This window comes from Aureobasidium pullulans, assembly GCF_000721785.1.
Source record: "Aureobasidium pullulans EXF-150 unplaced genomic scaffold scaffold_6, whole genome shotgun sequence".
In the NCBI taxonomy this organism is placed as follows: Eukaryota; Fungi; Ascomycota; class Dothideomycetes; order Dothideales; family Saccotheciaceae; genus Aureobasidium; species Aureobasidium pullulans.
Genome location: NW_021941026.1, coordinates 610,431 through 636,898, shown reverse-complemented (window position 1 = coordinate 636,898; position 26,468 = coordinate 610,431). Strand labels below are relative to the sequence as shown.

Sequence of the window (26,468 nt, the reverse complement as noted above, 5' to 3'; positions counted from 1 at the left end):
GTTGATTGAAGGGAAAGCATAACGGGGCTTTCGACCTAGGATAATAACGATGGTTTTTATTTTTCCAACTTCCCTTACTGACCATACTCTTGTCCATGGCCATCGTGATTGCTTCTGCTATACCTACGTCCCAAATTGGAATCAAGATCACATTGTAATTGCGCATTTGCAAGGAGTTGGAAGTCAAAACAATATAAAAAGTTGAAAAAGTCATGTTGTAATTCGTTGTCTCGTAGGACTTGATGCTGAAAATGCAAATGGTTCCAGAGGTATATATCCCCCTCCTTATTCCCCATCCTATTAAACCAAATACCTGAATCCCTGTCTCATTCTCAGCGCCTCATCAGGAGATTCCAAGAATTCCTTCTCGGCGGTGTGCTCGAGAACATCGGGTCTGGTGGCCCAAGCGGCTGCTTCTCCTGCTTCCAACTTTTTGTTCAGGTTGACGAGGATCATCTTCATGATGATGCAGCCGACGATGGTGACGCCGAACATGGATAGCACGATTCCGTAACTCTTGCGGTAACCGTTTTCCGTAAGCGCCCATACGTATGATCCAGCGACGTTGCCGAGTTGTGAGAAGGCGTTGACCAGAGCGATGGCTACGGCGCGTTTAGCAGGGGGGCGGGGGAATGAAGACGAGATCCAGGAGTAGAAGACGATGAATCCGGCGTAGGAGGATGCTTGGAGGAAGAGGGCTACATAGCGGGCAGCGGTTTGCTCGGTGGCCATACTGATGATGAAACCGACAAGGCCGATACAGATGGGTCCAACGATGTGCCAGAATTTCTCTTGGGTGCGGTCGGCGTGCCATGCGTTGATCAGGGAGACGATACAAGCGAAGGCCCACGGGGGAGCGCTCATGAGGAGAGTAGGCACGTAGCCGAAACCCAGCGTCTTTGTGAGAGAGGGGAAGAAAGCGTTGAAAGAGAGACCGACGACGTAGGCGGTAAAGGTCAGCATGAAGACGTAGATTTTCAGGTCTTTGAGGGCCATGAAGAGACCATCGAATACACCGTCTTCTTTGCTGTCTTCATCTGCTTCACCGACATCTTCGATCATGCGGAGTTGGGCAACCTGCAACTCCTCCTCGGTGAAACCGCGCGAGTTGTGAGGCAAGTCGGGAAGCACGATAGCGGCAGTAATGGCAATGCCCATGGTAACCGCTCCCTCGATCCAGAACAGCCATCTCCAAGCTGCGTGACCAAGGACACCTTGCATGTTGGAAAGCACACCTGCACCAACCAGAGCGGAGAAAGCGTTGGAGATGAGGTTACCGCAGAACAAGATTGCGTTTCTAGTGGTCAATTCGCGTCGGGTGTACCATTTTGACAGGATGAGCAGGGCACCGGGGAGGAAAGCGGCTTCGACGAAACCAAGGCAGAAACGGATGGCGACCATGCCGCCGAAACCGTTGACGACTCCGGAGAGGGTTGAGACCATACCCCATAGAAGCATGGCAAGTCCGATGTACCATGATGGCTTGGAGATACGGTTGATAATGATGTTCGAGGGGACCTGGAGAAGTTCAAATCAGCATGCTTCTCACAATTCTCGTGTCTTCGAACCAACTCACCTGCATCAAGATGTATCCGACATAGAGAATACTCAAGCAAGTGGCGTATTGTGTGTCGCTGAGCTTCAAGTCCTCTTGCAGACCTCTCAGTCTAGCTGCAGCCATGTTGTTGCGGTCCAGGTAGTTCATGATGTAGATTAACACGAACAGCGAACACCTCGCATCGAGCTTCCTCTTCATCGACTTCTCAACAATCTTTCGACGTTCCGGGTCCATGGGAGGGTGTGCATTGCGAAAAGTCTCAATCGGCGACTTCTCGGCGTCGACAAAGTCGCCGCCATCCTTCTTGATGTCGTCGGTCATGGTTGCACTCAATCAAAAGACAAGGAGAAGAGTTGAGTGAGTGGATAGAGATCATGCACAGGGGAAAGGCCTCTTATTTATGTGTGCTCCCATGGGGCCCCACGTAGAGTCCAACCCCGGTACCCCAATCACTCGTCCCCGGCACATTGCCCCGTATATTGATCCACCTTTATGGCCTTGGCTTGAAGAAAATGATGGAGCAAAACACGGCATATCCGACCATATCGTGGTAGAAGGTGAGGCGACGTTCGGATAGCGCAGGTTTAGCCCGAACGCTGGGGCCATCTTGTAGGTTCACTGTCGCCCTGTCGCCCTCAGAGACGAACGAATGACCAGAGATGTCATGACTTTTTGGTGAGAAACTGGTTGTGCTGATTGAAAGCCCTAAACATCCGAGATCACCCGCCCTGTAACGGTGGTATCCTGCTTCCGTGCTCGGAGTGCTTGATTCAGAGCTGGAGAAGGAGAAGGTGGAGGAGCAACAAAATTTGGGGAGGTGTGATCCGTGCTTCATGCTGATCTCTCAACCTTCAATATCACAAGAGACAAGCATTTCAACTGCATCGCTGGTTAGATATCACTCGATGTTCCTTCGATGAACGGCATGGCTGCAATACAAAGCCATAAGGAGACAACACACGATCTCGGACCCGATTTGATCAGTGCGACTTTTGGCATAAAGTGATGAGGTTCAACTTGAATTTCCGGCCACTGTGCCTTAAAGGCGCCAAACAAAGTCTATGGAAGCTTGGCTAAATGGAGCTTCAGCTTGTCGCGTGCTCCATAGCAAGTTATGCAAACATGCACAGGTGGCTTACATAAAATCATCAGTGGCTTCGACGCGCTTCAACACCAGCGGGACTTTTCGGCTTCGCGTCTTTGGCCCATGACATCTTTCGCCAATCTATCCACCATTGGTCAATCTCACAATATCCCCGGCATGTCTCCGCAACCTCTCAGTATTATTGGCGCTGGCCTTGGAGGTGTCACGCTCGGGAGAGCTCTGCTGGAGAGAGGAATTCCCGTTGTGCTATACGAACGCGCTACATCGGCACCTAGACATGGCTATGGCATTAGTCTACACGCGTCCACATATAAGCCATTGCTCAAGATGCTGAATATGGACGAGTCAACCTTCAGAAAGAGCGTTGCTGTCGATGCTGCTGTAGGCGGAAATGGTGCAATTGACCCCAAGAGACTGGTCTGTCCTCGCGAAGTGACATCTACATCATTCCGTGCACACCGCGAAAGGCTGGAGAAGCTGATACGACAAGGACTGGATATCAAGTGGGAGCATGGCCTGGAGAAGTTGGATCAGACACCTAACGGCACTACACTATACCTCCAGAACGAAAGCAGCATCGAAGGTCAAACATGCATTGTTGGTGCGGACGGCGTGCACTCTCTCACGAGAAAGTCTATTCTGAGAGAAGCTGGTTTGGATGTCTTACCTTTCGTCACCTTCAATGGAAAGAGAAAGGTGAGCAGAACCACTTTCGACGATGTTTACGCTCCAGCTTTGAGAGGATCCAATGTCATCGAAACTCACAACAACGGTGCTTTCCTACAAGTCTCTGTCAACGACATTACAACCGATCAAGCCAGTGTGAGCTGGGTGTATTCACGTCCAGCCAAAGGATCAAGCGACCATTGTTTCAAGCCAAATCGACTACTCTCCGACGCTACCAAGATTCCCAATGAATTCTACCAGGAAGTTACTGCACTTGAGGGTCTCTCTCCGCCATTCTCGGAAATCTTTGATGCGGACAAGATGAAGGAAGACCGTGTGTTGACATGGTTGATGCGCACCTCGAATGTCGATCTTCCTCAACTCTATCAACTTGCCTCTAATGGTATCTTCTTGATGGGTGACTCGGCACATTCTCAAGCCATCCTCGGTGGTGAAGGAGCCAACATCGCCATCTCCGATGGATTAACGCTTGCGGAAGCCATTGCTGCCAAGCAGGGTGAGACGATTACGAATTGGTACAGCAAACGCTTCCCGGCCTGGGAGGAGAGTTTGAAGACGAGCAAGGCGACGATTGAGGACATGCACAAAGAGGAGGCTCCCAAAGTTAAGGTCTAGAAGACACTGTTCAAAGAAGAATGAAAAGACTCTCGGGTGTAACAACTCGTCAGAAGACTCGAGCAGAAGAAGGTCGCTTTGGTCGAACAAAATGAAATGCGATCTATCACCCTGGAGTATTCAGATGCTCTTCGTCCTGGGACCTCATGAGAGAATCTTGAACGCGCATCCTATTTTCACCAAGGGCTTGGGACGTTGTTATGCCCTCTCCAGATCAAGCATCATGTGGACAGTCACACTATGGGTTTTGGTGTTCTAGTCGCCTAAGTCACCTTCCAGACTAAAACAATGTTCAAGTTCTCCAACTCGGGCCCTAGCCTACTTTGAACAGAGGACCTCAGTTGAGAACAGATCAACGATGACGGTGTTTTGATCGTCAGCTCAAGTCTATATTCGCAAGACATCACGACACAAGCACATACGGCCACAGTCAGCTGAAAACTGGGCATCCCGTCCGCTCTGCCATACATAAGCAGTTGAACGGCAGATTAGTACTACGGTGGGTGACCACGTGGGAATCCCTGCTGCTGTATGTTTTGCTCATGCTTTTTGTCTCGTGCTGAGGTGAAAACTCTGATTGTGGTTGGTGTGGTGTGCTTGTTGGTTGATTTTTGGTTACACCTCCAAACTTCGTGAGAGGCTTTTCACATCGAAGAAGATTGCGGAGCTCCTTTGTCTGGCTCCTATTCATACTTGTTCATACCCAGCATCCCACTCATCCCTAGTCACGTTCGCTGCCTTTGTCTCTCACTTCAATCGCTGTTCCAAAAAGAGTTGCACACAAGTGAACAAGCTCTCATCCTCGATGGATCGTGATTCTCGGCTGCATCTCCATTTGACCGGATGGTCAATTATGCTGATCTCAAACAACAACTTGCCAAAATGACCTTGTCCTTTACAAAGGCAAAAAGACATACATGATAGCTAAGCTTGGTTTCGATCCAAGGTCCTCCGGGTCGCACATTATGAGCTCTGTGAGCTGTATGAGCCCGGCGCGCTACATTTCTGTTAGTCAAGAGTGGTATAGGAGGTGAGTGGATAAATTACGAACCTTCCGCTGCGCCACTCAGCTTGTGGGTAAAGTGAATTCCGACTGATTATCCTATGATTTGTTGTTCTCTGGCAGGGTGAGCTCAGAAATGGCAAGTCAACGCAAGCATGTCACTTTACGACTACTATGGTACTCTTCATGTCTATCGGTCTATTAACATTCTGTCACTGGTTCATATAGGGACACAGTGTTTAATTCACTGAGGTCGGTAGCAGTTTTTTAGTACCTTTGCTATACGGAGATGTGTAATAGGGTCGGTATCACCGCGGCGTGAAGCTTCTCTTTACACATTCTTATAGCTAGAAACATCTGCCGAACTTGGAACTGAAGCACTATGATAACGACTTGAAGGGCCACTCCAAGATCGCATATAACTCTGTTAAGTTCTTCCGGCCGTTTTTGTATTGTTCAAGGTGCATAGCGAGGTGTAACCAGGCATTGAAACACAAGAAAATCTGAAGCCAGGGTCATACCCGCGACTTACGGGATGAGCAAACAAAAGAAAAAAGGGAGAATAAAAAATACATCTTGGCCACAGGATTCGTCGCAGGTTTCCGGACACGCGGACATCTCTCCCAGCCACCTCGGTCCATCAGCGTCACAACTCTCGGATACTTCTTGTGACTTGGTGTATAGATGCAATTGTCTGAATGATGCGAGACACCCGTCAGTCCCCGCGAACGTACGTCAAATGGCGGACCGACAAGCCTCGAACCGTACGAGGGACTACCTTTTCCAGCAAATGCGAGTCGAATAGGCCAACGGTACCCTTTTCCAGAACTTGGAAGATGAAAAAATCCTGTAGTAGGTGTGGTTATACACGGCTATACAAGCGCGAGTGCGCCGCGTGGGTTTGACCGTGTTTCTGAACGGCTTCATAGAACCGTTGGCGATCGTCCATCTTTTCGGCTTGCCCTTCCTCGTAACTTCTTCCATATCGAAACGTCGATGTCGACTTTCGAACTTCAAGTCGAAAGCAGCAGGCATCGTGCTTGCCCTACTTTGTGGATGTTTGTCTACGAGGCTGTGGCGTCGCAACGCCGGACGAATGCATGCCCAAACAGGAGAGAGCAATGGAATAGCTCACTCGTTGCTTGAGAAGCAGCTTACGCAGAGCCCTTGCGCAATTCCTTGGACACTACACATTGAGCTCTGGGACCGCGTCCCAGCACTACGTGATTTACGAGTAGTGGCGTCGTATTGCTCGAAGAACCTTTACAGACTCCCCGTTGTCACCATATCTCCAAGAGGAGTGAATAGAAAGCGCAAGCAGCTTTCGGTCCACGGCAAAGGGTAACTTCCTGTACCTACCGGAACTCAAGCGATTAGCTCTCAAAGTACCGAATGGTCATAGCCCTTCCAAATCATGAACCAGTGCTAGACACCAGGGACAGCATGATATAGTCCTCCACGAGGACGTACTGGAATCCATCTGGGAAACAACGCTCGTCAACATCTTCTGATAAATCCTGGAGTCAACTATATGAATGCGCTGTGCTCAACTTCAACACAATCCTTCTCGGTGCGTAAAGGTATGCCTGGTGTTCGAGAAGTTCCGCCGTTTGGCTGTAACCGTTTTGGTTGACTATCGTATAACGGTCAACTTCTCATGAACTCATGAATGGATTGGTCCAGCCGTTCGAACTGCCTGTCATTGCCGAGTCACCCATAAGATTACACGCCTGTCTCGGAGATTGAGCCAGCTGAACCTGCTGTTGTCCACTCGTTCGTTCAGGTGTCGACTTTTCATCCACTTGAGAGCCTTTTAACAAAAACAGCATTGATATAGCACGGATGGCGTCCGCCGTGCCGGCAGCCGCTTCTCAGGCACCTTGGACTGCCTTCGAGTCCAGGAAGGTTGGCCTTGTTAGTATCGTGGAGGAAGAGTTAGTAGCGGGCTGTCAATCACCACTGGCCTCATCGACTCTCCAAACGCCTCAATGGCGAGATGTCGACTACTTTGACAATGCGAAGAGCTCAAGAGCCAAAGGGCTTGGTGTCACTTCAGCCTCTCATACTGGCTCTCCCCTGGTGATGTCTTCGAGGAACAGCTCACCTGGAGCATCTCCTAATCCTTCTTCGCCCAGACTTACGACGTTGGGCTGGGGTATGGTACCACCACGTCAAACCTCACCTTTGGGTACTGCCTCGCCAATACTATCTCCTATGGAGATCTGGGACAAAGGGCCGTCCGTGGTCCCCAAGCTATCATCTGTGATACCGGATATCTCTGACGACGAGGCTTCACGACATGGTTCGATCGCCGACATCGAAATCATTCTGCGCAAGGCTTCAATTGCCCTGTCTCAGCTCGACGGATACACGACCACAAAATCCGACATCGAAATCTTGATCAACGAAGAGTCAGATGTTTTGGGACCCCTTCACTCGCCATCAACGCCATTGACACCTTCCATCCGCACACCGCTGAGTCAAGCATCACCAAGGGCATCGCCGAGGGCATCATCTGAGTGTCTCGGAAGGGCAACTTCCAACGACGATCAATCAGCTGGTACTGCAACGCCACCAATTGGTAAGAAGCGTCCTCTGCTTGAGCCTTCCGTCGTTTTCAAGAAATTCAACAACTTTGCAGACTTGCACTCCTTCTCATTTGGTCAAGGCCCAAAGGGCCGGAAGGAAAGTGCTGGTGGCCAGGACCCTATGTCGTCTCCTCGGATGAGTGCAGAAGGCAGTATCCAACGACCGTCATCTGCACGTGTGAGCCTTGGAAGCAGTATTGACAGCGAGATCACCCGAGACGTGATGCTTATCAATCCTGTTACTGGAGAACGCAAGATGTCCGCCATTCGGCCCTCGTTATCGGTGGAGCAACTGCGCCGACCTAGTGCGCTGCGACGAAGTTCTTCTGCGACTTCTATGTACACATTGGTTAGAAGAGAGTCGCTGTCAGCTGACAAACTACGGACACGCTCAACAGCTTCTCGACCCAGTCTCTCCGGGAGGAATACTTCGATACCCCTGTCATCTGATCAAAGGCCCATGTCGACAGAATCTGCATCACAAACAAGGACCCCCTCGTTCACCACTGATCAACGCACTCGCAATTACTCGTCTTCGACACGTCATTTGTCTAGTGCTTCCAACGCCCGGACCATGTCGAGCACTCGGAACATGTCTCATTCCTCTTATGCTCGTACTATGTCTAGCACAAGGACCATGTCAAACTCAACATGGTCAAGAACGATGTCGACATTCTCAAGAGCTTCATCAACAACATCAGTAACAACGTGTGATTTCGAGGCAGACAGGAATATTTGCAACGAGATCCAGGATACCTATCCGGATGAACAACCACGCCGCAAGTCATCGCTATTGGTTCCCTTATTCGGCAATTTTCAGTGGCGCAAACCAGAGCCTGCAATTACTCTACCAATCCAGGAACCTGTGCCTGCCTACCAAGAAGCATTGGCAGATGTTGAGGAAGATCCTGACTTTGTGGAAGTCGAAATCGAGCCCAAAGCCGGATCTGTGTCCAGAAGAGCTTCGCTAATTGCGAACATCTTCACAAACAACGATGTTGATGTAGATCCAGACCTCAAATTCGAACCTTTAGCCTCCGAGACACAGATCAAGCAGGGCGTTGCAGAAGCTCAGGTCGAAAGAAGCCAGCGCAAAATGCTCTACTCCCGCAATGTCGCAACAGCATCACTCGGAACTATTAACGCAATCTGTGTTGTCTTATCATTTGGACTATTCACTGTCTGGTATGCCGTTGCACCCCTTGTCCTGGTCGCACCTCTTCTCAGATCGGTCATGGTCCTCCAAGTACTAGGCGACCATCTCTACACAAAAGTCAGATCACTGTTACGGCCTCAACAGGATTGGTCCGAATCTCCTGCTATGGACTATGCTACTATTTTGTCATTCTCTAACGAGACGCAAGAAATGATGGAAAGCACCCTCGACTCTCTCGTGAATCAACAAGGTATCGATATGTCTAAAAACCTGTTGATTATCTCTTGCAACGATCAGATGCTGGACAGCACTCGTGCCAAAACTACCACAAGGATTCTTCTCGAACATGTTTTCACAAACATCGTTGATGAAGCAAAGTTCCAGATTCCACGTGAGGATGACGAGTACGAGTTCGATGCTCTATGGTGCCGTAGGGGAATCTACAAAGGCTTGCCGTACATCTTGATGGTCAAGGAGGGCGGAACAGCCAAAGTGGAGAATCTCAACTTGATCCGAAATTTAGTTCATTCTTACAACTTGCGTAAGGAGTCATATCACAACACTGCCCCTTCTGCATTCTTTGCCTGGTACAAGGAATGGGCAGAGTTACATGATTTTGCATCTTTCGACTTCCTCGTCAACGTCAGCTCCAATACTGCTCTTGACGAGCGCTGCATTTTGGAGCTGTACCGCCAGTCTCTTACGAGCTCAACCTCTGTCGCCATCTCCAGCCGTGTCGAGATCGAGCCTAGCACGTACAAGTGGAGCTTAGGAAACTTGTTCGACAATGCTCATCTCATGTACGACCAGGTACGACAGTCTCATCAATCGCAGTTTACCCACAAGGTCAACCCCATACCAGATGCTTGCCAGATGCTCAAAGTTTGTGAGGAGACTTGCGGGCAGCAAACCCTGGAGGACATCAAAGGTCATCATGCCTCGCCTATGAGCAATATGGTAAAGCAGATGTGCTCGACTGTTGACGAAGATGACATGACGATGCACGCTTCATCTGGAATTACCACTCAGCAAGCCCTTCACGCTGTCACATACGCCCGCCCTTCTATCACCCTCTCTGAGTTTTTCGTGGAGCGCCAAAGACTTGCATTCTTGACTTGCGCCGTTAACCTTGCTATCGTCCGCAACAGCCAGACGCACTGGTTCGAAAGACTTTCATCCGGCGCCGAGTTGCTGGCGTGGTGCCTCCCTATCTTCTCCCTGGCCATCATTGTCAACTTCATCCGTGCCGCCGCAATGGCGCAGAACATTCCAGTACTGATCGTGCTCAGTGCAGTCGCCCTTCTGCCATGGGTTTATGGATTTACTTCCGCAATGTGGTTAGCTCGTTCTTGGGAAGCGAGAGTACGCTATGTACTTGGCTTTTTCATCATGGCTGTTGCAGGTCCGTTCGTTGCTATTTATGCTGTTGCTTCTACCGTTCTCAACTTGCATCGTGTCCGTCAGAGGGAGTCCAAAAGCAGACATCCTTCTGCTACCACAAAAATCATGTATTCCGGCGTTTGATTGGGGAGCACAAAATCGTGTGCTGCTTCTTGTTCGTTTTCTTTTCTCTAGATACCCCCTTTTGACTTGTATATATTATCTTCTCATACAAAGCTATCTCGCCATACCAACTTTGAGTCCTCCTTCTACGCCTGTACTGGTATCCGTGTCTTTGCTGTATTGTGAAGTGGCATCGATATCGATTGGTTATATTCTTTGTCCTGAACTGCTCCTAGCAGTACTGATCGGACACGACCTAGCTCTGTATGTTAACTCACAGTACTCTACCGTCGACCAATTTTCATCAAGGAGTGTTCTTCTTGCACCACAGACCACCAGAACAAAATGCCAAGAACCGAGATTTTCAACAACGCCGCGCCATCCGAAGCCTGCAAAAATTTTCTCAGCCACCCAGAACCTTTAGATAGTGTTGTGTACATCAAAAGAAAGCCCTTGTCGAGCAAAAGAAGATGTGATGGTCAGTACGGGGGTCGAACCCGCGACCTTTTTACTTCTAGGAGGTTCACTCCAAAAGAGCTGGAACGAAAAAAACCAAAACTGAGATGAGCGATAGCGAGTCTCGAGGTTTTTGGTTTTCGGTTCCGTTGTTTTAGAGTGAGCCGGATGGAAGGAAAATAGAGACTGAATCAAGAAAAAAGGACAAGTCCATAACCGTGACCCGAGAATTGACCAAGGATTCCCTAGAATTGACCAAAATTGGAGATTTCCAGATATAATCCCTCATAGTGATTTTACTTCTAGTAGGTTCGACATAGAAGAGCTGGAACGAAAAAAAGACAAGCCTTAAGGTTCGCTGCTCTTCCATGGTGAGCCGGATAGAAGGAAAATAGACTCCCGGTGGTTGACCACTAAAGTAGAAAAACAAAAAAGATGGAGTATTATCCCCTAAATTGACCGGCTTCAAACCAAGGAAGCCCGGGAATTGACCGACTACAGAACAACACCAAAAAAAGATGTTTGAGAGTGGTCAGTACGGGCTGGAACATTGTTAGTCAATAATCAGAAGTTTGAAAGTTCGAGTGTACTCACGGTCGAACCCGCGACCTTGGCGTGCCGTATATCGATTGATATTAGCACCACGCTCTAACCAACTGAGCTAACCGACCTGTTTGATGTGTTGGAAATTGATCCAAGCATACACAATTCCTTGCCCAACGGTTCGCGGCTGTCCTGGGGACGAGGAGGAAGTCTCAAGGTGCTGTCTCTCTTCTGCAGGTCGCTCGAATTTGGTGTTGAGTCGTCCTCTGAAGTCTCAGTGATGCACAAGTAGTCTCAATGACGACCTGAGTCGGTTAAACTGATGACCCGAGTGGTCGAGGTTCTGGGCGAGAATGAACTGGCTCTCCCAGGTCCAACACGGGGTCGCATAAGCTGCTGTGACAATGCAAGATGTTTTTGAAGATTGGTGGGACCTTCAGTGAGGTAGCGAGGCAGAATGGCTCTCAATGGACGGCTGCCCCATCCCGAGAGGTATGTTGACTTGCTACAGAAATCCATTGGCATGTAGCTTCGGCTGGATGGAAACCAGAGAAAGACCTTGGGTCAAGGCTTAAGCCAGCGACAAAATGTTACTCGACATGAGTAGCGGCCAAGCTAGGACATATGTTGGTATAGTGTTCCGTCTCTGGAATGGTTGTTTGGAAAGCTTTCAACCAGTTTGCCGAAAGTCATGTCCCAGGAGCAAACAGCGAGAGCAGAAATTGGTCTACAGCCTGTCGATCTTGTACTGTCTCACCTCTTGTAGAATCTTAGACGCCAGGACTCCTCGAACAAAGGAAGAGTGTCCAAGATCAGAACGCATGGCCATATCTGAGACACGCAAGTCTGACTCGATTGGGATGTCTCATGGTTACGAGGCCATGGCATCATTGAGATTCAGCTCTTACGTGACCAGACTCTAGTTGTGCTTCGGATTCTGGTATATAAGAATCGGTAAACATGCTTCTTTGGACAACAAGTAGAATCACAATCACCTATCACTTTGTTTGAGTTGACTTATCTTGTACGATGAAGACCCTTTTTACCTCACTCTTGCTACTTTTGCTCATCATCAATGTTCTCGTCAGTGCGACTGGACCTACTCGGGAGAAGACCCTTGTTTGTCCCCAGGTCACCTTCACACCTCCAGGGGCATCGGCCATTGTCGATGAAATCCATCATCTAGAGTGCCAACGCAACATATCTCACGAGAATGAGAAGTTGGGCGTCCTACAAAGGAAAGTAGAACAGACAGCAAACGACTTTCATAAAGACTTTCACGCCATAGTCAGGAAGACTTTAGAGACTTGCACCCATTCGCACCGCGGATTGACCAAACCTGAGACCGCTCAGATGAGGCTCAGATTGAATCGCTGGGTGCCAATTCTCTTTGATTCTCCAATTAACCTTTACTTATCGGCCGGGAAGAAGTTTCTGTCCAGCCTGGAATCTCTCGAGAGCAAAGCACAAGAGCTAGCAACCATGATCAAGCAGGACATAGTGGGCTGTACCGTCACACTTAACTCGCTGTGTGACGGTACATTGTCACCTTGCACCGGAGACGTCCTGAAGACATCTCATTCCGAATGTCCCTTGTTGAAAAATGCTTGCACCGATATCCAGACACCAGGAGAAATCAAGAAGATAGCGCGAGCATGGGCGACACTGGCATCTCTGATACGCCGGGAGAAAGCAGTTTTCAGCTCGACGTGGGATTTGGTGGAAAGCGCCCAAAAGGAGGATAGAATGACAGAAGGATGGGCTGTCAAGGTGATCGAGAAGTCGATTGAGCTACTGAACCATCTTGATTCGCGAGCCGAGAAAAGAAGTGCCGGCCTCAGTGTTGCCAGGCATTCTGCATTGTGGAGGATAGGTGTTCCACGGTTGTGAGAGATTGTTCAGGTTGAGTTCTGCTGGTAAGACGCCCGTTCCGGACAATGGCTGAGGAGGTTGAATTGTTTTGTCTGTTACAGTGCGCATAAAGTTCTACAATCGAGAGTCTTTGAATTGATGTAAATTTCCACGGAATAGAGCAAGAAAGGACTGTCTGGCGATTGAAGAGTCGATATTGAAAGCTGGTAGAAAATGCCAATGAGATCTCTCGAAATGCCAGCCGCAAGATAAAACAAACGAGAGAATGTGAATGGAAGCAACAAAAAAAGAAGCTGCGATCTATAACAGTACTGCAGCACAACATCTTCATTCAGTGCCGAAAGACAACTTCATTGGGCCAAGAGGGACGCGAAGAAGTACGAGAAGATCAGAGATGCCTATCTCGCAGGATCGGGCAATGAAAAAGATTTCAATGGTGCAAAAGTCTTCTGCTTTGGTGGGGAGAGCGAGGGTGGTTAGTCTGGTTATGGTGCTGTGACTTTTCTCTTGCTTACCCAACCATCCTTAGACTGTTCGGAATCGAGAAAATACACGACTTCGCAGTCGAAGAAGAGTAGGGGCGAAGGGAAAGCCTAGCTTCCGCTCTCATAACATACTTCGTGATCAGAACAATGAAGTAGGACGATGAAAATGGGTGTTCATGGCAACGATCAACGTAAATTGGAAATGAAACAGTAAATACTGGATGCACTCATTTGCGAGACGTAGCATTCCACTTGCTGTACCCGATGATCTGGCGTGCGTGACCGTAGATACCTAGTGAGCGTTTTAGAGCGAGCAGAAGCATACTACGAATGACATAACTTACCCATAGTAGCCATCAGGATCAGGTAAGGCGTGTAGATTATGGAGAACAAGATCATCATCCAGAAAGTCGTGAATTCGGATCGAGCCATCTGTGTTATTGCGAGCGTGAAGATAAGACAAACAACGCTGTAAGCTATGGTCAATACTGGTGAATCTTCATTGACGGGTACGAAAACTCACGTTGCGAAGAGGAACCATTCAGCCATCGGATAGCGAAAAAAGACCAGTTCGACAAGCTCTGTAGGATTCTTCGGCCAGCCGGTGATGATGAAAGATAGTAGCAAGCACGTATGCTGGGTGACGAGGTAGTAGCTGATCTCTCGAACAAAAAGAAGGGAAAGTACGCCAAAACGTTCATTGACGGTGCGTTTGCCGTCAGGTGGGCTGTTCCAAATAAGAGGCATATGTCTGATACTGGCTTGGGTCCAGCCCTGTGCCCATCTCATACGCTGTTTCCAGAATGCAGCAAAGTTGGTAGGAGCCATCTCATATGACAACACGTTCATGTCGTGTACAGCCTTCTTGCCTTCGCCGTAGGCACGGAGCGCCGAGTCAATATCTTCGCACAACATGTGTCCATGCATCTGATGTCCTTTCAGGAGGTCGGCCTTCCAGTATCCATTCGACCCACAGAAAAGTCCGAATTTGAATAGCCTACTGCGGCCTGGATGTGAGACAGCATAGATTTTGTCAAACTCGATGGCAATCATCTTCGTGAAGAATGTTTCGTTTGTGTTGTAGACGACACATCGGCCTTGCACGATGTCTACAGACGAGTCTTGCACAAATCGTTCAGCGGCCCAGCGAGGGTTGTACGGATGTGGAAAGTGATCACAATCGAAGATGGCGATGATATCGGCACCGGTATTGAAATTGAAGAAATGGTTGAGGTTATCAGCCTTTGACTTGGAACCAGGAACGTTGATGACTTTGAGCTGGGGGTACTGCTTTTCCATTTCGGCCAGCTCGGTTTGCAATGGCTCGATCGGCTTGGGTGTGTTGTATACTGGACACGATTAGTCACGCACTCATTGAATAGACCAAGAGTCCATACCAAGGTTGATCCGAAGCTTATTTCGAGGGTATACAAGCTCATCTAAAGCATAAAACACCTGATCCTTGACGATGTCTTGCTCGTTTGGAAGGTATGCCACTATGACAATATCGATGACGGGAAGCTGGTCGTCTGGCGTCGGAAACTGGAAATCCTTCTGATCAACGTCGATAGCGGCTTTCCTAGATTCGCGAAGAGGCGAGATGCCGAGAAAAGCCTCGATGACTGTGCATGCAGCAATGTAGAAATTGACGGCCATGTAGAAGAAATAGAACACCTTGATCGTTCCCTCAGTGGCGGATGTGTATACTGCAGTCGATGCAATATAGTACGTAGAGACCAGCACAAACGGTGTCCAGTCGAACAGCCAGGCAGAAAACTGAGCGCTGAGGCCTCGGACACTCGTCGTTACTCGCCTCAATGAGGACGAGATAGACGGGTTTCGTGAGCTCGAAATCTCGCTAGATGTGACGTCCATAGCTTTAGACATGATACGATTCAATGACGAAATGATAGAAAAGCGAGCGGAATGAGAGATGTCTCTGCAAAGTACAAACGAAGAAAAGGATGAGAGTCAACTCAAAAGACCAATGCTGAAGCGGCTGTGAAGACGAGAGCCATAAGAACCCATGGCCAGCGACACCAACATACGATAATCCACACACATCTTACCTTCCATCATGGCATCGATAAGCTCCAGTCAACCTTCTGAATGCCGTTTGTGGAAAATGTCGGACATTCGTCTCCGTCGATTACAACCTATGCAGATATCCGAAACCATTTGGAGCGCAGCGTAGATCCACAGACAAGCATCATCAACTTGTTGAGAAGCCACGAGCGGCCATGCATACCATGTTTCGACGTGCCAGGCCGCGCGCGGTAGAAAGATGGTGAACATTTGAAAGTTCTCGGCCGCATCGCTATCGTCGGCAGTCGGTGGGAGAAACTCCGATGGTTGCCAAGATATAGTGCGGCTCGGGGATTTTGCACCAGTCTAACCCAATCAGAGCGCCACGGTGGTGGTTTGACTTCTTCGCTACTGCAGACCTCGCATAGACTATGATTCTCATCCCCAAGACGCAAATATCCACTCCTGCCGCAAAACTTAGATGCCTGCAACTCCGGACAACTGAGCAAGGTTGGCAACGGATGAAAGGCCGCCAGGTGGGTCGCTGACTGATGGGCCTGCGGCATTCTCAAACTGCTCTTAGCTGCCGGCAGCCCAGATTGATGGATGGTAGGTGGTATCAGGATAGATATCCTGTGGGTTTTCGAGATCTAGCCCGTCTTCAAGCTCATAGAACTCTTACCGCAAACAACGATGGCACAGGTCAAATTCGTGCATTCCATCAAGGGGATGTTGACTACCAATACTAAGGCATCGTCAGCCAGACAATCGCAGGACTATCTTTACGGTCTTCGCGGGATACTGGCCATCGAAAGCTTTCTTTGGCTGTTCCTGAAGACTTTTGTCCCAGCAGTCGTTACGAATGATGTCTCAGGTCCGCGTCATCAAGTCATTGCCAGAAAGATATTCTCGCCTATCTTCTGGAATGAAAGCCTGATTTCTTCATTCTTCGTTATACTCTCGGCACGCTCAGTGTGCATACACTTCCTCCAAGAACCGACTGCCAAAGCGTTTGCTCGCTCTTTGATGACTCGGCCACTGCGTATTGGCATACCGCTTGCCTTTGCTTTGGTCTTTTCGATTTCAATATTTTCGTGCATCGACACAGTGTACATCGATCTGGCCGCCCAAGCGCTGAAGAACCCCAACCTTGCTGTTCCTATTATGCCGTCTAGCGCTCTCGCTTCACTCAACACAATCTGGGATGTTCTCTGGATGGTTCGGGACTTTGGAGACCAAATGGCGAACCAAGCTTTCCCTGGTACAACCATGTGGTCCCCTTCGTTGATCTATTCGCAGAGCTACACAGTCTACATCGCGATGGTCGTTCTCCCGTTCACAAGAGCTTCCTGGCACGTACAAGCCGTGGCAATATTCAGTATCGGATCTTTCTGGTTTGATTCATGGGGATGGTACTCTGCGGCTGGACTTTTCGTTGCCGATATATCGCACAATCCCGATTTGGCTGCCCGGCTTCGTTCGGGAATCAAGATTGGTGAAAGTCCCAGCTTTCCCTACTGGATTCTGGCTGTTCTGTCGGTAACAGCTGGTTTTGTCATGAAATATCTTTGGGTAGCTGTATTCCCTGAGCATCTTCGGGCGGAGCTTGTCCTTCACCCCAGCCTCCATTTGACTCAGGGCCTGACTATCCACAACTTCAACACAGGCCAAGCTTATGCCCGGCTAGATGACTACTTGATCGTAGTCGGCATTTTGGTTCTTCTTGAGTTGTCAACCCGTATCCGATCGTTCCTCTCTTCCAGATTCCTGGTAGAAGCAGGGAAACGATCTCTTAGTAAGCATCAAGTATTCATCCTACATGAAAAGGGTCTAACAGGGTACAGGCCTCTACATCGCACAGTCCTTGATGTTGTACGTTGTCAGTATCAGGGTGTTCGTTGCTCTACATGAGCTGAAACATGTGCCTGTGGCATCTGCGATCTTCGTCGCTTTCGTCTCTTACTTGGCCCTCACGGCTGCTTTTGCTGAAGCATTCTACTGGACCATTGAAAAACCAGCAAGCTGGTTTGCTGGGTCGATTTTCGAATGGAGCAGAAATTGATGTCTATCAAGGTAGCGAGCGAACCTGCTACAGCCCCATAGAGACGAGCTAACCAACACGCTCTCACTGGACACGACTCTGTCCCAAAGGATTATACAGCTAGAAGTGTGACAGGCTTTGAAACATCGGAAGGATGTAGTCAGGTTGTTCCTTGTGCTTTGCACTTCGTTGAATTCTGGCTATAGGTTATCTTGTTGGTCAGATGCATGCTCATTCGTATTAATCATTGCCTTCGGGTTCGCAACATGTTTGGCACGTTTTTCTTATCTGCACCCCTGTGACATGAGTTTCTCTCGACGCCCTATCGAGTTGATCATGTCTCGGACATTTTCAAACTCCACTCTCACTGTACTTGTCCAGTAATACGACTGTCAATCCTCCCGTGTGGAGTGCTGCATACGTTGCGTGGTACAGTATTGTATATTCAAGGAGTTGTACTCCGTCAAATGTCGCCAAAACTTCGGTAAGTCTTGCAAGAGAAGGTTTCGGCAGAAGATCGATTCCAAGATTATCTTTCAGCCCCCGAAGCCTGTGCTTCAGCCTCTCTCGACCACAATTCTGTATGTCCGCATCTAATAGCTCAACGTTGGATGGGCACAAAGGCGTTTCACACAAGAGCATCTGGTATTCCGGAGTGTGAAGATTGTGTCAGAGTCGATGCAGTCGGCTTCGCGCCATCGCTTCGCCAATACGCGTTGCGCATCTTGCTCCAGGGTTCAAGGATGACACTCGTACCTGCTTCAACATGTTGATGCGATAAGAACAGGTTTCTTGGCAGGCCATCATTTTGGGGAGCCGACACCTCTGTACCTGCATATGACAGTGGGTCCCTGGGATCTTTGGGATCGATGCCGGAGAACAATTTACTTCCCCATTGACGCTTCTAGCCTTTGCCGTCGAAGCAACCATCTCTTCTAGCGATAAGGCCCGCCTTACCAACACCCAGGCGGCAGATCTCCAATAGTGTGTTACCGAAGTCCAACAACCAACATGCGATATGCCGTCAATCACGCGGATGTTAATCACATAGCATGGAGACTCATGCTATCGTCCAACCAGAGAGCAAGACCTGATACACATGTCGTTATGGATGAAAGACTAAAGATGTTTCTACCGACCTGCATGAGAAGACTCGTCATCAGACTTGCCACAAGATGTGCCTGAATATGCATACTGATTTGAAAGACATTGCAGCCCCAACCCTTGTCGCGCATGGTTCGGACATTTCATTCAACCCATGACAGCCCAGGTCCTAGGAGAATTCCCCAACCACATCCGAATACCATTGAATCCTACCCTTGCTACATCCCCACAACAAGCCCTAGTGGCTTTTCGGACCATTGAGCGGTTTCACTTCGAGCCTCGAGGCTGCTGGATAGACTCTGGGGTCAACTGGAGACGCTAATCACTTCTGAACGGCATGCCGCCATACTAGGCCTTCGCCGTTCGGAGAAGAAAGGCTCGAGCTATGAGACGATCACATCACTCCATCTTGGTGGCCCAACCAAATCGGCATGTATACATAGTGCCCAGTCCATCAACATGTTGGCTAGGCAGCGATATATCCCTCATCTTCTATCTGGCATAGTCAAGACAATTTTGCGTTTGGGCACCTCTCCAGCAACAATTTCTATTACATCACCTTACAATCTTCTTGCCATCGTCCCCATCATCACGGGCAATGCGTGCAAGCTTGTACTTCCTGGCTGGAGCTGGTGGTCTCATCGGGACCGCCACTTCCGATCCTTGTTCTTGTGGTTTCTACGACCGTTCCACCGATCAAATATTCACTGATTCGATCATTGTTTATTTCAACGAGACGCAAACCATTCCAGATGACGTGTTCCAAGCTCAGTCTTTCACACACAAGTCAGAGAAAGGGTGGAACAGTCTCTATCGTCAAGGTGCTGTCATTGAAAACAGCTTGATATCGAGCTCTTTGGAAGGACAACAGGCTTTGGATCTCTTCGTGAGTCCAAGCACGAAGCATCATGTCGTAAATGGCGGGGCTATTGAATCACGACGACAAGACATCCTTCATGGAACATTTCGAGCTTCGATCAGAGGCCCAGGACCCTGGACGGGTGGTTCTGCACTTTCCATGATGCTCCGATTCAATCAAACAAGCTCCATGGAAATTGACATGTTAAACAACGACAACCCGGGGAATGCCCGTATAACCACTCTCGTCAACGGCGAGTACCCGTCACAAGAATATGGTCTGAACTACACGATCTTGGAGAAAGGATCCGACGTTATGACAGCCGTCAACCCCTGGGATTTCATCCCCGTCCGCCTGGACTGGACAAAGGAACACGTCAACTTCACACTTGCGGCAAACCTTACACGCTCGATTTCTTACAAGAAAGGGAGTTTTCCGACCGAGCCGCTGCCTCTGAGCTTCAAACACTGGTCCACTGGTGATTCTCAATGGATGCAAGGACCTCCCAAGAATCGCTCTGTTGCGAGTGTTGAGTGGGTCCGAGCATTCTTCAACTCTTCTGCAACTACTGCCACACAACGACAAGAGTTCGATGACCAGTGCAATCTTTCTCTAGCATGCGATGTGAACGACAACACTCTGAGGACTTCCACCAATTACACATCAGCGTCGCTCAAGGCATGGAAGGAGCCACCTAGGAATGAGAAGTGGCAACTTCCTTCCGGAATAGTCGCTGGTTCTTCCTCGTTCTTCGGCATCGCTGCTCTTCTCAATGTTCTGTTTCGAAGAAAGCCTTGGGAAAAGTTGTCAACCAAGAAACAGAGGTCTGACGCGCAAAAGCAACCCCCTGCCGCGAACAACAATGGAAAGACAGACATGGCTCGATCCGTTTCTAGTTCAACTCTTGGTAGTGTAGGTGTATCGAAGTCCAAGTGGGACTACAGATGTACTACTGCCGAAGCATCATCGTCAAACGTCACTACACCATGGGAAGCAAGGACACCTGCGCTCTCGAGAGCTCCGAGTACAGCTGATTTCATCGACGTGGCCTTGCTTCGGAAAAAGATGGTCGAAGGTACTCCCTTGCAGTCTGATACTACACTTCACCAGACCAAGCTCCGTCAAAGTCCTTCAACTGGCAGTGATGGATGGTCAAGCCACGCAAACACTCTTGTCTGCCCTACTCCGGAGATCAACTTCAGCAAGCCCATGAAAAGTCCAGAGACGATTCGAGAGTCTGTAGAGATTAAAGTACTCGACAGGAAGTCCCTCGAGTCCGACGAGAAGCTGAAAGAAGCTATCGTCACAGCACAAGAGTTGCCTGTTCAGTCCGCACTCGACCGCACGAAAAGCCCTACGCTGCCACCTCGTACTACTGCACCTAAGCGTATCGACTACCTTGCTGGACTTGTAGCCATCTCATGTATCGGTGTTACTCTAATTCACTTTACGCTCACTTTCATCCCATATGCTGGTGGTCTTGGCTATGGAAGGCATTACAAGTCGGAGCTCTACTCGCGTTGGTCAGCCACACCTATTCTTCTGAACCCCATTTGGATCGGCAAGTCTCTCCCGCCTGGTTTGCAAACTCCCTTGGCTAATTTTGTGTAGGTCCGTTCTTCACCACCTCGACCAGATTCTTGGCTCAGAACTTCCTCCGTACTGGCAATCTTGCCGATGTTGCAAAGAAGATGTTGCTCAGAGCACCTCGCATGGTCATACCCGCCATAGTTGTTGCCGCACTCGAATACTTCTTCATCGAGCTCGGGCTGACTGCAAAACTGGAGTGGCTCCCTTCCATCACGTGGTCTACATGGCCGTGGGTGACAAACTACCCCAACTTCGGATGGTTCATGAATGAGATTCTAGAGCTCGGGTATCTAATCCCGAACAAAGCTCCCGGCATCGTCAACCATTACTGCGTCGGTGTGCTTTGGACCATTCCCGTGCAACTGCAATTCAGTTATACCACACTGCTCGGTGCAATCATGGTCCGCGAAATCAAATCCCACTGGAAGCGGTTTTGCTTTTACTTCTGGTGCATCTCGGTAAACTGGTACTCCATGAACTGGGGCAGTTGTTTCTGGGTCGGTCTCCTCATCGCCGACTTGAATGTCACTTACAACTACGTAGCTTGGCTCCAAACTCGTCCCAGATATCTGTATCCTTTCTTCCTCTTGCTCTGGGTATTGATCATCCAAGGCCCTCTGTGGACATTCCTCGAAGATCGTGGCTTCTACACTCTGATGACACGCGAACGCAACATCCATCCTAATATCGCTACCGGTGCACCTCAAGGTCAGGTCGACTCGATGTATCCGGCTTACTTCGAGCCTCGCCTCAACACCATCCTCTTCGCCGGCGCCGTGCAAATGATGACGGAACTGAGCACTTCCTTCCAATCCTTCCTCAGCCTGAAACTCTGGATCATACTTTTCCCACATACGTTTACCATCTACCTTGTCCATGGCTTTGTATTCTGGTCCTTTGGAGCTTGGCTCTGCGTTACTCTGGCATCATTGGAAATCTTGCCGTACTGGAGTATCTGTCTGATACTGTTTGTGTGTTGTTACACCATCATCGGACTTGCTGCCATGATGATCACGCCATTCTCGGAAGGCGCAGCGATGGCATTGTGTCGTAATCTTTGGCGATGGGCGTCAGAGGAGCCGGTGCCGCATAGAAGCACTTTGGCGCCTTTCAGAAAAGATCTCTTCTTGAACAGACTTGGAGGGGAAAGTGGAAGGGATGAAGAAGTAGCGGTTCATGGGGTTGTAGAGGTGCTTGATGAGAAGAACTTTGTGGCTGGTGGGGAGGAGCAAGATGGTAAGGATGGTAAGGGCGAAGATGTTGATGTCGATGTTGGACCATTTGATGATGCGAACGAAGTTGCTTCTTCGTCTTCTGGGTCTGTGAGGTCGAGGACGAAGTCGATATCTGCGGTGGATCGGCAGTTCCTTGATGATGTTATCACACCTGTCACTCGCATCGTAGATGGTCTGGGTATAAGAGCCGAAGAGAAGAAGTAAATACATTCATCCATTTAGGCAGACAACACATCATATGCAAACCCTCAACAGTTTTTCCTTGTTTAAGAGGACTCTCGTGTTCAACACAGACTTCCTAGTCCTTACTGCATGTTTTCCAACACTTGTGTTTTTGTTGTTCATATTGTCAAACAATACACCCTCTATATAGCATGACCAACCAGTTCAGAGCTGTCGAGCCCAAGTGCTGATGTATCCGTATATTCGGAACATATTTCCGAAAGATCAAGTCTAGGGGTCTATGACATTCCGGGAGAAGAGTCTCTTGAGGTTTCTGTGGTTGTTTAAGGGGTTGGTGTAATTGATGAGGTTGATATCCAGATCAGATGACTGTGACATTGAGATTGTGATTCGATCTCGTGGGTGTCAGATATGAGGGTTTGACTTTGTCTGCTTGGTCGGCTGCTGGATGTGTGAGGAGTCTGTGGCACAGTGCTGGAGATGGCTGCTTGGGGGATGTGTTTCATTCGATCTCACGCGGATATGCAGCGAGCGTCTGACGCGGTGTTGTGTGGCTCGGGAGTAGCTTCGTTTTGAGATCCCTAGGACGTTCCTGTTCTGCAAGATGATCGAGAACTAAGGAAGCTTCGGGTCCGGACTCATGCCCACGGAGCAGGCACAAATGGACGTGCCATAGCAGAAGAAGCGAATGGCGTGGTATTCTTCTGACCCAGCTCTTTCACAAGATTTGGCAACATGTCCTCAAGAACATGTGCACACCTCAACCCGTCCTTCCCAGTGCTGTTCTTTCCCAGATGAGAGAAGAATTGCTCTTCACCCCTCACACCACCAATGTTCACAATACCAATCGGCATGCCTTGCTCCCTTGCTCTTTTGACCAACCTCCAAGCCGAGTAGGTCGCCAATGAAGACCCCAGCACCAGAACTCTAGAAGCCTCATCGATGGCGAGTTCAGCAGCTGTTTTGGTAGTATCCGGTATGCTTTCTCCAAACATGATGACATTGGGCTTGAGGATGCCTGCGGTGGAGTTGCCAGCCACCCATGCGCCATCCACATCGACTTCTATAACATGTTTCTTGCCGTCTTTATCTTGCGGTGGTTTCGCCAGACATGTTGGACATGCTGGATATCTGAAGGTGGCGTATTCGACACCGGGCACATCGACATCACCGTCTGGGTTTGTTTTCAGTCCTAGCCTGCGTCTTTCATCCGGATTTTCAGTAGTCAGGGCGCCGGAAGCGAGCATTTCGTTCAGGAAGTCGCTCCATGCTGGATTTAGTGCGGCAAGGTCGTTCTGGAAGAGTTGACGATCGTATTCTGTGCGGCAGGTTGTGCAGACGGCACTGCGAAGGTAACCGTGCAGTTCGAGGGTGCGGAGGGAGGGATGCGCTTGAGGGTGGAAGGAGTCGACATCTGTGACTTCTATTAGCACTGGTGTTCGTGAAGCCTCCAGAGGGTAAATGGCTTACTTTGAGTGATGACGCTGGACAGATAGCCCATGCGACCTAGGTCCGCGACTGCCTTATGTGCAGGGTTTGGCTTGGACTTGTTCAAGTTGGTCCATCCCAGGAAACTGCGAGCCCAGTAGCGCTTCCGCGCTGCATGGTTGGCCACGAACTCATGGAAGTAGATTGGTCGGTAGGTCTTGTTGAGTGTATATGTGCCCTTGGTGCCTCTGTAATCTGCAAGTCCCGACGCGACAGATATACCAGCTCCAGTGAGTAGTACAGTCTTATCCTTGTTCTTGTTCCGTAGTTGTGGCGTCGAAGCCAGGAAGTCGGTCAAGGCGGCGATTGCTCCAGAGACGGAAGCTGCTGCTGATGGGATGATTGTCGGTGCTGGAAGTGGCGCCGTGTATGGAATTCGCATCAACTGTCCTCCAACCATTTCTACTGTTTGCTCTTGCTCCTTCGATATTTCACGCGACTCTTGCTTCTGCAGCAATGATTGACAGGGACCGAGTCTTCGTTTTGCTCATGATTTACACTAAGGGTCACACTACGTCATGGACTTTGGTTCGGCGTAAATTCCGCTGTCAAATGATCAGGGTTACCTCGAGCTGAGGAGCTGAAGATATTGATCTGTGAAAATGCATGGCCATTCTTCATTACGTGATTGCTCTACCAAGCAGCAGTCCACTCTTCTGAACTGTGCAGAAGAGCTTCCATAGAAAGACCAGCCACGGCATTGCTTACTCGCTGCTTCTCCGTGCTGACAACCTGCTTTTCAAGACGCAGCATAGCCTCCAGCTCTTCTTTCATGCCCAACACCAGATCTTTCAAGCAGCGCAGTATGATGGATAATGACGACTCTACTCCATCTCCGCTCGGCGGTGCTGAAGGGAGCATCTCAACCTCTCGCTCAACCAAGCGTAAGCGTTGTGTGATTGAAGCATGCAGATGATGCCAGTCTAGTGCTAAAGGACCCGAGAAAATATGTGCCCGGTCCTGCTCTGTTGCTTCGGCAGCCCATTCGGAAAATGTGTGCACTAGCGCTGTATACCTGCTCTCTGGTGCTGATAGCATCATGAGCTCGTTGAAACAGCCACTTAGGCTTTGTATCATCTCTGCGGCCTCGGGGCCAATGTGTGCTCCTTGTGCAACGAGCCACTTGGCTATGGCGGCAAGATTTCCTTGTTCATGAAACAGCTTCTCTTGCTCTTGAATTTGTGTCACCTCATCTTGTGTTGCTTCGAACTCTGCCTTGAGTGCTTTCCTTGCGCTTCTTTCATAGCTCCGTAGGTTTGGCTTGGCAGACTCGTGGAGAAGGGAGAGGTATAACAGCTCGGATTGGAGTTTTGTGGTTTCGAAGACAGCGCCAGATTGAACAGCCTTATCTTCAGCGGAGGGTGCAGCTCGTGAGGAAGGGACCGGAGGTTTCGGTAGTACGGTTTTGGCAGGACTATAGTGCTGCTGGAGTGTGTTGAAGGCCGGGCGCGAAGTGGAGGGATCGAGTTTCGGCGCATTCGATGTCGCTGTCGGTCGTACGAGGCGCCTGACAAGAGGTTTGGTCGGTTCCGTGCTGCTCTTCTCCGAGGTTGGTGTGGATGGAGTGGATGGCGCCGTGAGTCTTGACTTCAGCCCTGTGGTAATTGAGCTCTGTGATCGAAGGTGTCTGGTTGCGGTGGTGGTAACAGAACGCTTCAGAGTTGAGTCGCCTGTGCTTGAAGCTGCGATAGTAGAGGTACTGGGGGTGCGAGAGTGAGACACGACGCGAGGCTTTGGAGCCGTGGCCGTCGAGGGAGCAGGTGCCCGTGTCGACAGCGACCTTGACGGAGCGGCGAGACCAAATCTAGTGGCTGAAGTGCTAGTAGCTGCGGGAGTTTGCGATACTGGGCGGGTGCGAATAGACTGAGTGCGAGCTAGAGGAGCAGAAGGGGGTGGCATAGCAGCCTTGTCCTCGTTTGCTCGTGTCGGGATGCCCATTGTCGACCTTGTGGGACTTGACATGGGAATACTTGAAGCAGCAACGTCTTTGGACGTCTTGATGGAGCGTGGAGTCAGCTGTGGAAGCTGGCTCCTCTTCTTTGCTATGCCATCACCGTCTACCGAATCCTAGACCATCTCAGCACTGTTGGAGAGTTGAGAGGCGGGCGGATTTCTACCTCGGGTGATGCTACTGCTGCCCTGATAGGCCGTCGAACAGAGGGCATCCGCGACGACATTATTTATCGAGATTGGGATGGATGTTTTGTTGTTGATGGGAAGTGAAGGATAACAATCATCACATGGCCGCCTCATGTTTGATTGATTTGCTCGAATCCCCTCACTTCACCACCAATCCGCTACCAACTCCCTCGACATTCGACACATCGTCTGTTCAGTCCAAGTGAAGACGTGTTAGAAAGTCAAAAGCAAGA

At 49.6% G+C, this 26,468-nt stretch overlaps 11 protein-coding genes across 11 annotated transcripts; 7 read left to right on the top strand and 4 right to left on the bottom strand.

The window, feature by feature from the left end:
* Positions 1–300: 300 nt before the first annotated feature.
* Positions 301–1,792, bottom strand: M438DRAFT_373456 (MFS general substrate transporter; the record flags this gene model as incomplete). Its single annotated transcript, XM_029908423.1, has 2 exons — positions 301–1,518; positions 1,577–1,792. The coding sequence occupies 2 exons, from the start codon at positions 1,790–1,792 to the stop codon at positions 301–303; spliced, it is 1,434 nt and encodes a 477-aa protein (XP_029762125.1).
* A 1,027-nt stretch (positions 1,793–2,819) lies between these two features.
* On the top strand, positions 2,820–3,965 carry M438DRAFT_270841 (FAD/NAD(P)-binding domain-containing protein; the record flags this gene model as incomplete). The annotated part of the gene is made up of 1 exon (XM_029900429.1): positions 2,820–3,965. One exon carries the CDS (start codon positions 2,820–2,822, stop codon positions 3,963–3,965), a length of 1,146 nt encoding a protein of 381 aa, XP_029762124.1.
* Positions 3,966–4,345: 380 nt separating this feature from the next.
* Positions 4,346–4,528, top strand: M438DRAFT_270693 (uncharacterized protein; the record flags this gene model as incomplete). Its single annotated transcript, XM_029900412.1, has 1 exon — positions 4,346–4,528. A coding segment is annotated over one exon (183 nt), but the record flags the coding sequence as incomplete, so codon positions are not given.
* Positions 4,529–6,695: 2,167 nt separating this feature from the next.
* On the top strand, positions 6,696–10,356 carry M438DRAFT_344359 (uncharacterized protein). The gene has a single exon (XM_029905210.1). The coding sequence runs from the start codon at positions 6,811–6,813 to the stop codon at positions 10,234–10,236; it is 3,426 nt and encodes a 1,141-aa protein (XP_029762122.1). The 5' UTR covers positions 6,696–6,810; the 3' UTR covers positions 10,237–10,356.
* M438DRAFT_344358 (uncharacterized protein) lies at positions 10,267–10,906 on the top strand (the record flags this gene model as incomplete). The annotated part of the gene is made up of 1 exon (XM_029905209.1): positions 10,267–10,906. A coding segment is annotated over exon 1 (217 nt), but the record flags the coding sequence as incomplete, so codon positions are not given.
* A 1,337-nt stretch (positions 10,907–12,243) lies between these two features.
* On the top strand, positions 12,244–12,959 carry M438DRAFT_404497 (uncharacterized protein; the record flags this gene model as incomplete). Its single annotated transcript, XM_029909728.1, has 2 exons — positions 12,244–12,751; positions 12,838–12,959. The coding sequence occupies 2 exons, from the start codon at positions 12,244–12,246 to the stop codon at positions 12,957–12,959; spliced, it is 630 nt and encodes a 209-aa protein (XP_029762120.1).
* A 704-nt stretch (positions 12,960–13,663) lies between these two features.
* On the bottom strand, positions 13,664–15,255 carry M438DRAFT_344357 (uncharacterized protein). Its single transcript, XM_029905208.1, has 4 exons — positions 14,969–15,255; positions 14,095–14,920; positions 13,916–14,040; positions 13,664–13,863 (listed from the first exon to the last, which is right to left on the bottom strand). Exons 1-4 carry the CDS (start codon positions 15,225–15,227, stop codon positions 13,799–13,801), a joined length of 1,275 nt encoding a protein of 424 aa, XP_029762119.1. The 5' UTR covers positions 15,228–15,255; the 3' UTR covers positions 13,664–13,798.
* Positions 15,256–16,046: 791 nt separating this feature from the next.
* Positions 16,047–17,900, top strand: M438DRAFT_316014 (uncharacterized protein). The gene is made up of 2 exons (XM_029902676.1): positions 16,047–17,391; positions 17,441–17,900. Exons 1-2 carry the CDS (start codon positions 16,290–16,292, stop codon positions 17,656–17,658), a joined length of 1,320 nt encoding a protein of 439 aa, XP_029762118.1. The 5' UTR covers positions 16,047–16,289; the 3' UTR covers positions 17,659–17,900.
* A 1,006-nt stretch (positions 17,901–18,906) lies between these two features.
* On the top strand, positions 18,907–22,678 carry M438DRAFT_294005 (uncharacterized protein). Its single transcript, XM_029901831.1, has 2 exons — positions 18,907–21,161; positions 21,212–22,678. The coding sequence occupies exons 1-2, from the start codon at positions 19,340–19,342 to the stop codon at positions 22,627–22,629; spliced, it is 3,240 nt and encodes a 1,079-aa protein (XP_029762117.1). The 5' UTR covers positions 18,907–19,339; the 3' UTR covers positions 22,630–22,678.
* Positions 22,679–22,940: 262 nt separating this feature from the next.
* M438DRAFT_187161 (DHS-like NAD/FAD-binding domain-containing protein) lies at positions 22,941–24,612 on the bottom strand. Its single transcript, XM_029899225.1, has 2 exons — positions 24,079–24,612; positions 22,941–24,022 (listed from the first exon to the last, which is right to left on the bottom strand). Exons 1-2 carry the CDS (start codon positions 24,494–24,496, stop codon positions 23,247–23,249), a joined length of 1,194 nt encoding a protein of 397 aa, XP_029762116.1. The 5' UTR covers positions 24,497–24,612; the 3' UTR covers positions 22,941–23,246.
* Positions 24,613–24,729: 117 nt separating this feature from the next.
* On the bottom strand, positions 24,730–26,273 carry M438DRAFT_270076 (uncharacterized protein; the record flags this gene model as incomplete). Its single annotated transcript, XM_029900360.1, has 2 exons — positions 24,730–26,163; positions 26,214–26,273. 2 exons carry the CDS (start codon positions 26,271–26,273, stop codon positions 24,730–24,732), a joined length of 1,494 nt encoding a protein of 497 aa, XP_029762115.1.
* Positions 26,274–26,468: the final 195 nt, after the last annotated feature.

Coding starts and splice junctions, on each gene's coding strand:
- M438DRAFT_344359 (XM_029905210.1), top strand. CDS start 6,811: ATGGCGTCCGCCGTGCCGGCAGCCGCTTCTCAGGCACCTTGGACTGCC.
- M438DRAFT_344357 (XM_029905208.1), bottom strand. CDS start 15,227: ATGGCCGTCAATTTCTACATTGCTGCATGCACAGTCATCGAGGCTTTT. Junction 14,921..14,968: donor TAAGCTTCGGATCAACCTTG/GTATGGACTCTT, acceptor AATCGTGTCCAG/TATACAACACACCCAAGCCG. Junction 13,864..13,915: donor GATCCTGATGGCTACTATGG/GTAAGTTATGTC, acceptor AACGCTCACTAG/GTATCTACGGTCACGCACGC.
- M438DRAFT_316014 (XM_029902676.1), top strand. CDS start 16,290: ATGGCACAGGTCAAATTCGTGCATTCCATCAAGGGGATGTTGACTACC. Junction 17,392..17,440: donor AGCAGGGAAACGATCTCTTA/GTAAGCATCAAG, acceptor AACAGGGTACAG/GCCTCTACATCGCACAGTCC.
- M438DRAFT_294005 (XM_029901831.1), top strand. CDS start 19,340: ATGCGTGCAAGCTTGTACTTCCTGGCTGGAGCTGGTGGTCTCATCGGG. Junction 21,162..21,211: donor TCTGAACCCCATTTGGATCG/GCAAGTCTCTCC, acceptor AATTTTGTGTAG/GTCCGTTCTTCACCACCTCG.
- M438DRAFT_187161 (XM_029899225.1), bottom strand. CDS start 24,496: ATGGTTGGAGGACAGTTGATGCGAATTCCATACACGGCGCCACTTCCA. Junction 24,023..24,078: donor GTCCAGCGTCATCACTCAAA/GTAAGCCATTTA, acceptor TAGAAGTCACAG/ATGTCGACTCCTTCCACCCT.